The following is a 12,443-nucleotide window of genomic DNA, read 5'->3' as shown; positions in this document are numbered from 1 at the left end:
ACTGTAGAAACTTTAATTTAAAAAGAAAACAAATTCAGTGCACACGTGTGTATAAAGATGTATTTGTTTACCTGCTTAACAAAATTGACAGTATGAAGCTTTTTTTTTTTTTTTTTTGCATGCTATAATGACATGTGTTAAAGGTGTACTTTCGATATACTGCTTTCGAACCTAACATTTACCCTTCGCCACTGGTGAAAGGCAACAAGATCTCTTTACAAAGTCTTCGTCTTTTTCAATAAATTTTGCATGAAAACATGTTATCCTGGCACAAAGTTGCCTGCTGTCACTTTGGAAGTGTGATAAATGTTTAATGAAAACAACACCACACAGCTTGGTGTCAGACAACAGCTATCACACAGCCCTGCTTTGATCCAAACAGACACTTAAAAGGAGTTCTAAGCATGCTCTGCACCACAGAACTCTATAACCTATATGCAAATGGAGTAAATTAGCATAAATTACTTCCTGCTGTATAAAGAAATAAGAGGTTAGGAAAAATATGACAGGCTCTATAAGTAAGTAACTGCTGTCAAAACTCAGAGTCCAGCTTTCCCAAATCACTTCCAACATCTAACAATCACTAGGTAGAGGGAATAAAAAACAAAACCCCTTATCGACTGGAATTTATTACATGACTCTAAAACTGAAGACACTGGAATTTTGCCAAGGTTAAAGCCATAACTAATATATATTTATAAAGTATGATTTCTATATGGTACTAGTTTTCTTATTCACACTGCTTATAATACTTACAGCTTTTTAAGTACTACCATCCCCATTTTATAGAAAAATAAATTATATATCCAGAGGCAAATTCTTACCTCTCTCAAAAAGTATAAAGCTTCTGAAAATTATACAAAGAAAAATGGAAAATGTATAAATACAAGTATTTCAGTAAAAGATCCCAAAAGTCTTGATAGGTACATTTCTGAGAACAGCATCCATCTACTGAAAATGCAATGAGGAAATAATAAAGGGGAAAACTTTTCATCGTAGCAGGTCATAAAGAAAGGCCCACTTAGAAATACAAAATTAGGTTCCTAACGAATTCTAAAGTTATTCAAATTAAGAAGAAAGCATTTTAGTAGGTGTCTTGGACCATTCTGTGCTGCTATAACAGAACGCAATGGTCTGGGTCATTAGTTTATAATGAATGAAAATTTATTGCCTCACAGTTCTGGATGCTGGGAAGTCCAAGACTGAGGGGCCAGCATCTGATGATAAACTTCCTGCTGCATCATCCCAAAGAAGAAAGGCAAAGAGCATGTAGGAGGCGGAAGCCAGTCTTTTTATAAGAAACCTACTCCCATGATAGCGTACCCACTCCCTTGATAACTGCATGAATCCATTCATGAAGGAAGACCCACCTCCCATAAAGGTCCCACCTCCCAACACTGCTGCATTTTGGATCAAGTTTCTAACACACAAACTTTGGGAGACACATTCAAACCACAGCAGTAGGCAACAACTGCCTTAAACCAAATTTTCCTAGCTGGTGATTTAAATCAATCTCATCCAAATTCCCCTTTTAAGGATGGCACTGTGATTTAAGAATGAATAGTAAAGGCCGGGCACAATGGCTCACACCTGTAATCCCAGCACTTTGGGAGGCCGAGGCGGGTGGATCACGAGGTCAAGAGATAGAGACCATCCTGGCTAACACGGTGAAACCCTGTCTCCACTAAAAATACAAAAAATTAGCCGGGCATGGTGGCGGGCACCTGTAGTCCCAGCTACTCAGGAGGCTGAGGCAGGAGAATGGCGTGAACCCGGGAGGCGGAGCTTGCAGTGAGCTGGAGCGTCACTGCACTCCAGCTGGGGCGACAGAGTGAGACTCCATCTCAAAAAAAAAAAAAAAAAAAAAAAAAAAGAATGAATAGTAGAACATCACTGGCACTTACATATTTGTTCACAACTAACTTTTCAAAGACATCATTTTAAAAATGTTTTATAGCAGTCAACTACATGTTAGGTAGTTTGGATCAAGATGTAGGTAAAGAAGGTCCAATAATATGTTAATCCACAGAAGACTTAGATAGGATGTATAACATTCACCATCATCAAATCAATTGCAATTATGAGATGCCATGACAAGTTTCATAGTTCTGATTGTTGACTCTCAATAACAGTTTAACAAAATAATGTTGTATCCAATTTCAACTTAACAACTCTGCTATTAAGAAAAATCTGTTCTCATAATGTAAAGACATTATCCCTTATAAAAACTGTAATGATCTAGGGCCTGGCACTGTGGCTCACTCCTATAATCCTTTGGAAGGTCAAAGCCAGAGGATTGCTTGAGATCCAGAGTTTGAGGCCAGCTTGGTCAACATAGTGAGACTCTATCTCAACAAAAAATAAGGAATAAAAATTTAGCCATGCTTGGTGGCGAACACTTGCAGTACCAGCTACTTAAGAGGCTGAGGTGGGAGGATCACTGGAGCCCAGGAGATCAAGGAGATCAAGGTTGGAGTGAGCTATGATCACATCCCTGCACTCCAGCCTGAACAACAGAGACCGTGTCTCTAAAAAAAAAAAAAAAAAAAATTACAAATTAAAAGAAAAGAAATACAGCTGCTCTGCCTACAGAGTAGCCATTCTTTATTCCTTTATTTTCTTAATAAACTGCTCTCACTTTTAAAAAATAAAATTTTCTAAGGATAAGATAAATATTTATTTTTTAAATCTAGGGGGAAAATGAAAAACAAGAAAAATCTGTATCAGTGTTTAAAAGAGAAAATATTCTTAGAAACTAAATTTTATAAATATAAAACATTAAAAGTCATTAAACATTCTTGATAAAATTTCAGACAGGACTCGGTGTCTTTCTTATAATAATCATTCACACAGTGTTATAAGGAAAGGCATCTTTTAGTCCCTATAAACTACTGAGACCTTTCCAGTTTATATTGGGTCTTCCTAAATCAGTAGATAAATAAAATGAATGGGCCAATTTATGACATTATAAGACAAATTCTACGATTTTAATGTTCTAGGAATTTCCAGAACTATAATTAGCTGTTATTTAAAAAAGTTTTTTCAGAATTATCTGATTTTGCATTTTTTTCTCAAAAGTATAAATAAACTCTCCCTCATTATCAAGCTCATTAATTCCTGCTTGAGCATTCCTTTCTTTCCTGTTTTGTTTTTCCCAATTTATAAACACCCTTTACCTTGTTTTACCATTATTTTACTTACTGTTCTTGCTTTGTGCTTTATAAATGTATACTTTGTGTCCTATCTGTCTGTCTGTCTATCTATCCATCTATCTAAATACTATTAATTTTGCACATAGGTTATTTTCTCATGTGAAAAAGCACTTAGGTTACTTAGCACAAGCTAAAACACTTGTCATGCACTGCACAATCACAATGAATTAATACATAAGTCCTAATTTAAATGTTAGTAAATCCTTTTTCCTCTCTCCACAAATTTTTTAAAGCCACTTGGAAAAAAGATAGCTAATGAAACCATCACTAAAATAAACTTAATTAAGGCCCAGGAATTGTCTGTGAAGATAATTAAATATAATTCTAAATAGATGAAATGCTGAGGTGGGAAACTAAGAAACGAAGAGAGAGGGAGAAAAGAAGGGATCAATCTTTTACTAATGAGATTTCTGGGCTGATCAGGGAAAAATATGGTACAGAAAATTCTTTCAGTTCTCTCTCACTGTTTTCTAGGAATATTTAAACAACAGTATATCACTTGATCTCAAACTCTCTTGTTCATCATTAATAATTATGGATTACTAAAGAAATGAGGATAGTGTGTCGTTAAGAGGCAGGTGACAGTCAGTCCATTTGAATTAGAAGCCTAACTCTGCCATTTATTAGCTCACGACCATAAGCCTAAGCACCTTCATCTCTTCATCTATATTAATAGGATCATAAAAGCACCTATTTATCAGGTTATTAAATGAGATAATATATGTCAAAGGCTTAGCAAAATTTCTGATACTGAAAAAATACCTTTAAAATGTTAGATGCTTATCTTTTTTTTTTTAAACGGAGTCTCACTTTGTTACCCAGGCTGGAGTGCAATGGCGTGATCTTGGCTCACTGCAACCTCCGCCTCCTAGGTTCAAGTGATTCTCTTGCCTCAGCCGCCCAAGTAGCTGGGATTACAGGCACGCACCACTACGCCCAGCTAATTTTTGTATTTTTAGTAGAGACGGGGTTTCATCATGTTGGTCGGGCTGGTCTCAAACTCCTGATCTCAGGTGATCCACCCGCCTTGGCCTCCCAAAGTGCTGAGATTACAGGCGTGAGCCACCACGCCCAGTCGATGCTTATCTTTTTACATCCATTGTGAGTAAAGCATTTTGTTCATACCCCATGTAGACCCAATCACATTATTTCTCTACTTGAAACTCTACATTGGCATCCCACTGCCTCTAGAATTAACTGCATACTCAAAGCCCTCTCATAATCATCTGTCATCATTATTTATCTTCTACTCTAAATTAAGCCCCACTAGACTTCAGTCCCTCAAATTGTACCACACATACCTTGATGCCTCCACACCTTTCTATTTGAAGTTCATTTTGCATGATCATTCCTCCCCCTCTCTTCCTTCAAAATGTAAACATCACTTCATCTGAGAACCTTTCCTTGACACAGGGACTAGTTAAGATCAACCAGCTTGAAGTTTATGGAGGGAAATCTCTCTCAACCAGAAGGTGTCAAGACTGAAAATGAAAGCCAAGATGCTTAGACTGACCTGTGAGAAGTATAAAAACAGCCTCAGACTGCTTATCTCTAAACTGCTCGTTATTAGCTGTAAGTGTACTCGTAGTTTAAGCCAGAAATGACAAATGACAACTCTTGAGCCAAATCCAGCCAGATACCCATTTTTATAAACAGTTTTACTGAAATACAGTCTGCCTGTTAGCTTACTATTACCTATAGTTGTAAAGTTCAGTAGTTGCAACAGAGACCAAATGATCCAGAAAGCCTAAATTATTTACTATCTAGCCCAAGCTTGTCCAACTTGCAGCCCGTGGGCCACATGCAGCCCAGGACAGCTTTGAATGTTGCCCAACACAAATTCATAAACTTTCTTAAAACATTATGAGATTTTTGTGATTTTATTTTATTATTTATTTATTTATTTGCTCATCAGCTATCATTAGAGTATTTCATATGTGGCCCAAAACAATTCTTCTTCTTCCAATGTGGCCCAGGGAAGCCAAAAGATTGGACATCCCTAATCTAGCCCTTTACAAAAGTTTGCTGACCCTTGGTTTAATTTAAGCTACTGTTAGTTAGGTTTTGTTATAGCCAAAGCATCTTAACTGGTACAGTTTTACTTTTTACTTTTCCTACTGGAAAAATTCATCTGACTTTACTATAATCATTTGCATATCTTCCCTTCTACACATGTTTATATTCCCTCCTGTGTGAAAGCTCCAAGCAGTACCGGCACTAACATTTATATCCTTATTACCTAACACAGTACCTGACAAGTAGAAGGCATTTAAATATTGTTGACTGAACAAGTAAACAGATGAATGAATGTGCATATTTGATAATCAATATTTAAATATTAAATATTTGATAAAAATTAACATGTACATTAGGTGCTCTGAGTGATACAAAAGATCCTAAGTCCAGAATGGCTTAAAAATCAGCGTTAGGAAATATAAGAATCTGTGCACACCTCAGCACTAAGCAGGGGGAAGGGCACCCTAACACAACACTACCCTCTACTATGGCCCACTAAAACCATAATGCAGACTAGCCACAGTTTTTTGGCATCAGTCCCTGGTGCCCTTTTATTTTGCACCTCTTATTTTGACTTTGTTCATTGCCTTTGTTGAGATTAATGTTAAGAAATAACAGCAAATACAACACTATCATCTTGTAAACTTGCCATCCAGGAATTGGTCCACTTGAACACAATCAACTATGAGTGAGAGATGAGTCTAACCTGTAAAGTTGCCTTAGATATTCAAGATTAATGTTACCATATGAGAACCTTTTTTAACACAATCTAACCTTCCTGTTTTATTCACTTTCTCATATTTCTTACCTTTAAAATCCCCCATGTAATATTTTACATAATATAAATGTTATGCAACTACACAAGTATTATTCTAAAAAAGTAAAATTTGGTGAGGTGGAAGGTAAAAATTTAATGACCAGTAAAAATCATAGTTTTCTTCCATAGCCATGTAATTTTTAAAAACAAAACCAAAAGAAGAAAAAATTTTAAAAGGAATCAGAAGCAAGGCAGTTTCTTGATTGACAAGTTGTATTCATCAAGCATATTTTCCAGACTCAGAACCCTACTGTATGTAAATCCTCCCTTCAAATTTATCATCCTATTGACTTTCTCCCATTACCAAGAGATTTCCCCCAAACACTTTCTGCCTTTATTCCATTTTACCAGTGCTGGCTAGCTCAGCCTCCCCACCCTTACAGACAGGTATCTAACTTCTAACTCCTCTCCTGTAACATTTCACAATCCTTAAAACTACAAGAGGACAGAACTCAGAATTTTACAGGAACATAATTGATCACTGTACATTAGTGGTTGTGGGATGATCAGGCGAACAAAAGTCACATAATAATAATGGTATCCTCTTCCAAACTCTACCACAAATTTAACATTTAAAGAATACTTAAAAGCCAACAATCTAGGCAGATTTATATAACATCACTATAAATTTGGAAATAAAAAATAAACAAACAACTGTGAAAATGAAAGGAATGAGGAAGGAATTCCCTATCTTTTAATAAACTTAATAATTCTTTATAGAATCAAGACGTCAGGATGCTATAACTACAATCCTAGTAAACTCTTAAACATGGAAAACTAATACATTAAAGATAAACACATTTATATTGAAGTGTTAAAATAAATATATTCACACAAGACATTGAAAGACTGACAAAAGAGGATAAATTCCAACATTAGATTCTACTTCTTAGAATAAAAGACCTCAATTATAATTTTGAATAAAACGAACAAAATCCAGACCATATAAGCAGACACACTCACCCTTACACACACATACACCCTAATATTGCTCAAGCTCCCATTCCATATTTCAAAAAGGCTTAAACAATAGTAAATCACATGGTCTCCTCCTTCTGTTTCAACTTTATACTTTTCGTCTAACAGCTTTACAATAAGGAAATAAACATTTTTAATCACTAAGTAGTCTTCAAATTTTAAGTTCATACTCAGAACAAAGGAAACAGAATATGAAACTTTCCTACAGAATTAGGCAAATTTTCCTCTACTAACATACTAAACTTTGATATTGCTGTTTATATCGATTCCAATACTGTTATATTAAATAAAAATAGAAATGAAAATGTACCACAGTAAGAATCTGAGATAACTATTTTGATTTATCCTTTCTTCTTTCTCTACTGTATTCTCTCTTTTTGTTCCATTTTCTTCTACTCTTATAGCAACTGAGTCACAAGAAAAACCTCAGAGAACAAAAATGTAGTTTGAACATCACCATGGAATCACCAAGTCCTTACCAGATAAGATTTCCTTCAACTTACCCACGTTTGATGTTATGTAATTCCTTGTCCTTCCCTTTGTCCTTCTCCTTTTCTCTTTTCTCTTTATCTCTGCCTTTACGTCGTTCTCTATCCCGAGACCGACTACGTGTTCTTCTGTGACTGGACCTTTCACTGCTACGACTATGAGAACGGAGACGAGGTCTTGACCTGGACCTATGGTAAGCAGATTTTGTTAAATAAACTTACTGTATAATTTGTATTATGAAAAGTAAATACTCTTTTAAATTATCTGAAAAAAAAAAACTACTTAGTTTTAGTTGTGGACTCAGAATTAAATAACCATGTGAAGCAAGCACCTGAATATGATTCTTTATGAGTAAATGCTCTCACTTGAAATAATATGCGGGAAATATATATGCTAACTTTATAGTAAATAATGATGCAGTTAAAAAGTGTTTGCCTTAAAGGTTCAAATCTAGTCTTAATTATTCACATCTCCTCAAATAATGTATCTAATTTAATCTACAAGGATAGGGCTTTCCTTTTCTCTATAATCTTTGCTTCCGTATCTATTCAAGTTTATGTCTTATTTCTCATTGTTCCAATATAAATATTGATCCACTCCAATCCAGCTATTCTTTGTATTAAATGCATTATGGTACAATACTAAGAGGTAATTATTTCAGGTTCTGGTTACAGCATTGATTTAAAACAAAAACAAAAACAAAAACAAAAAAACTACCAGACTGACAATCCTACAGATAATTTTTAAAAACAACCCAGGTTGACCCTTGAACAACATGGGTTTCAACTTCATGGATCCAATTACAGGTGGATTTTCTTCCATCTCTGCCACCACTGAGACAGCAAGGCAAACCCTTCCTCTGCCTCTTCCTCCTGAGCCTATTCAACATGAAGATGAGGAAGACAACCTTTATGATGATCCACTTCCACTTACTGAATATTAAATATATTTCATCTTCATGCAGGGTGTGGTGGCTCACGCCTGTAATCCCAGCACTTTGGGAGGCCAAGGCGGGTAGATCACTTGAGGGCAGGAGTTCGAGACCAGTCTGGCCAACATGGTGAAACCTCGCCTCTACTAAAAATACAAAAATTAGCTGGGCGTGGTGGCTCATGCCTGTAACCCCAGCTACTCGAGAAGCTGAAACAGGAGAATTACTTGAACCTGGGAGGTGGAGGCTGCAGTGAGCCCAGATTGTACTACTGCACTCCAGCCTGGGTGACAGAGAAAGACTCCGTCTCAAAAACAGACAAACAAACAAACAACAACAAAAACAGAATTGTTGCCTTTTTAATCCAACCATGTGATTTTCCTGCTAAACAAAACAATAAACAAACAAAAGTATGTTTTTCAGAGGAAAATAACAGAGTTTTCATAATACTCACTTTGTCCAGGATAAAAACCCAAAATTCCTAGATAAATGAAGAAACACAAAAAATGTGTTCTATTCTTAAAAGACAGTATATGAAAAGCAACTGAGATTAAACTAGATGTTAAAGTTAGCAGATAAGGATTTTAAAGCAGTAAGTGTAACTAGGCTAATAATGAATATAAAATTAAGCAATCTCAATAGGAATACCAGAACACGGAAAAAAAAAAATTCTGTAACTGAAAAACACAGTCTCTGAAATTAAAATTATGCTGGATGAGATTAAAAGCACACTGGTAATAACAGAGGAAAGAATCTGTATACATGCAAATAAATCAATCAAAATTACCCAATATGAAGAACTAAGAGGAAAAAAGATTGTAATAAGAAAGACCCTCAGGGATCTGTGTGACAAGATTCAAATGCCTAACAAGCTTATTTAAACCCAGAAATAGAGAAAACAGAGGATGAATCAGAAAACGTTTTTTCAGTGGTGAGCAAAAAATTTTCCAAAGTTAATAAAAGAAAAATTTACAGATTCTTTATTAGAAGTTCAACAAACCAAGTAAGATAAATATTAAGAAGACCATGATTAGAAATACTATAGTCAAACTGAAAAACACTAAAGGTGTAGAGAAATCTTGAAAGTATTCAGAGGAAAAACAACACATTACATACAGGTGAACAATGATACCAACTATTGCCACTGACTTCTTATCAAAAACAATGGAAATCAGAAGACAGCGGAACGAAATTCTTAACATGGTGAAAGAAAACAACAGGTCAACCTAGAATTTTATACCCAGCAAAAATATCCCTCAAAAATGAAAGTAAAATAAGGACATTTTCTAGACAAAGGAAAAGTAAACAAATATCAACAGAAGACTTGCATTACAATAAATACTAAAGAAAGTTCTTCAGGCCAAAAAGGAATGATAACAGATGAAAACGTGGATCTTTAGGAAGGAATGAAGACTACCATAAAGTAAATAAATAGGTAAGTATCAAAAACTGTTTATTTCCCTTAATTTATTTAAAACACATATAAGTGCTCAAAGTAAAAATAATAGTATTTTACTCTAAGGTTTATAATGAAGGTAGACATAATACAAATAATCTCTATAGAATAAAGCATGGGGCAGGTAAATAAACCTATACTGTTAAAAGGTTTCTATATTTCACATTAAACGGTGAAATAATAATTCTAAGTACACTGTAATCCTTACAGCAACTACTAAAAAAAGAAGAAAATAAGTATGCTAAAAAGTCAATAGATTAATTTTAAAGGAATTATTAAAAATACTCATTAATCCAAAAGGAAGCTGGAAAGGAAGTAAAAAGAAAAAAAGAAGGCAAATACATAAAATAATAAAATGATAGACTAATTATATCATAAGTACATTAGATATTAATAAACAAAATATTGTAAAAAGGCTGTCTGTCAAAGGTATAAAAAGCAATACTGTATGCCATCTAGAACAACGACTATATGCTATCTACAAAATATGTACTTTAAATAAGCAGACACAGATAGGTTAAAAGTAAATGTCTAGGCCAGGTGCGGTGGCTCACGCCTGTAATCCCAGCACTTTGGGAGCCTGAAGTGAGCGGATCACGAGGTCACGAGATTGAGACCATCCTGGCCAACACAGTGAAACCCCGTCTCTATTAAAAAATACAAAAAATTAGCTGGGCCTGGTGGCTAGCACCTGTAGTCCCAGCTACTCAGGAGGCTGAGGTAGGAGAATGGCGTGAACCCAGGAGGCGGAGCTTGCGAGCCAAGATAGCGCCACTGCACTCCAGCCTGGGTGAGACTCTGTCTCAAAATAAATAAATAAATAAATAAATAAATAAATGGCTAAAAATATATACATCATATACACAGGAAGTACAGGAAAGCTGAAGTTAATATATTAATATCACATAAACTAGACTTCAGAAACTAAGAGTATCACCCAAATTAAAAATGGATACTTCATGATAATCAAAGGATCAATTCCTAGGTAGAAATCATGCAGAACATGTTTATCTGACCGAAACAGAATTAAATTAGAATTTAACAATAAGACATACAGAAAAACTCCAGATATATGGAAACCAAATAAAATACTTTCAAATAATCCATGAGTCAAGTAAGAAAGCACAAAGGAAATTTAAAAGTATTTTGAACTGAATGAAAATGAAAAATACAACATATGAGAATTTGTGGGACGCAGCTAAAGCAATGTTTAGGGAGACATTTATAGTTTTAAATGTTTATATTAGAAAAGAAGAAATATCTAAAATCAATTACCTAAGGTTTCACTTTAAGAAGCTACAAAAAGAAGAGCAAAGCACTATAAACACAAAGTAGCTGGAAGAAAGGAAACACTAAAGAGAAAAATCAATGGAAGAAAAAACTAAAAAAGCCAAAATCTGGTACCCTGAGAATATCAATAAAATTAATGTCTCAGCTAAAGTGATCAAATGAAAGAAAAAGAGCAAATACAAACAACCAATACAAATTACCAAAGAATAAAGAATGTGGATGATGGAGACATCACATGAACTCATCCTAGATACTTAGAATATATATTAGTCCATTTTCACTCTGCTGATAAAGACATACCTGAGACCGGGAAATTTACAAAAGAAAGAGATTTATTGGACCTACAGTTCCACATGGCTGGGGAGGCCTCAAAATCATGGTGGAAGGCAAGGAGTAGCAAGTCACATCTTATGTGGATGGCAGCAGGCAAAGAAAGAGCTTGGGCTAGAAACTCCCATTTTTAAAACCAACAGATCTTCATGAACCCATTCACTATCACGAGAACAGCACGGGAAAGATCCGCCCCCATGATTCAGTCATCTCCCATGGGGTCCCTCCCACAACACATGGAAATTATGGGAGCTACAAGATGAGATTTGGGTGGGGACTGTATCAGGATATATGTAAGAGCCAAACTGTATCAGGATATATGTAAGTCTTTAAGAGAATTACATGGCTTTCAGCAGCAGTAACATTTGTCCTTGTCCATCTCTAATGGGTTCACTTAATAAATAAAGAAGAATATTAGATCACAAACCCACAAACTTTGTTAATGTGATTTTAAGAAATTTCTTCCTTTTCTTCCTTCCTTCCTCCTTTCCTTTCCTTTTTCTTTTCTTCTTTCCTTTCCTTCCTACATTTCTTCATTCCTTTATTTATTTATTTATTTGAGACAAGGTCTAACTCTGTCACCCAGGCTGGAGTGCAGCAGCATGATCATATCTTACGAAACCTCAAATTCCCTGACTCAAGCGATCCTCCCGCATCAGCCTCCCAAGTAGCTGGGACTACATATGCGTGCCACCATGCTCAGCTAATTTTTTTTCTGTGTGTGAGTGTGTGTGTGTGTGTGTGTGTGTGTGTGTGTGTGTATGTACGTATGTCTATATAGATGGGGTCTCACTATTTTGCCCAGGCTGGTCTTAAACTCCTAGCTTCCAGTGATCTTCCCATGTCAGCCTCCCAAAGTTCTGGGATTATAGGCATGAGCTACTACATCAACCTGCAGTTATAATATTTATTGCTGCTAATGTT

General features: G+C 35.3%; 1 protein-coding gene across 1 annotated transcript in view; it reads right to left on the bottom strand.

The window, feature by feature from the left end:
* Nucleotides 1–12,443, bottom strand: part of LOC105488555 (arginine and serine rich coiled-coil 1) — a 417,805-nt gene that overhangs the window by 329,799 nt on the left and 75,563 nt on the right. Inside the window, exon 5 of the mRNA XM_071091156.1 lies at nt 7,527–7,700. Coding sequence (XP_070947257.1) covers nt 7,527–7,700 — 174 coding nt within the window. The remainder of the gene's footprint in view (nt 1–7,526; nt 7,701–12,443) is intronic.

The sequence above is a fragment of the Macaca nemestrina genome, chromosome 2, assembly GCF_043159975.1.
Source record: "Macaca nemestrina isolate mMacNem1 chromosome 2, mMacNem.hap1, whole genome shotgun sequence".
In the NCBI taxonomy this organism is placed as follows: domain Eukaryota; kingdom Metazoa; phylum Chordata; class Mammalia; order Primates; family Cercopithecidae; genus Macaca; species Macaca nemestrina.
Note: the sequence above shows the minus strand (reverse complement) of the source record. Positions and strands in the feature narration are given on the sequence as shown.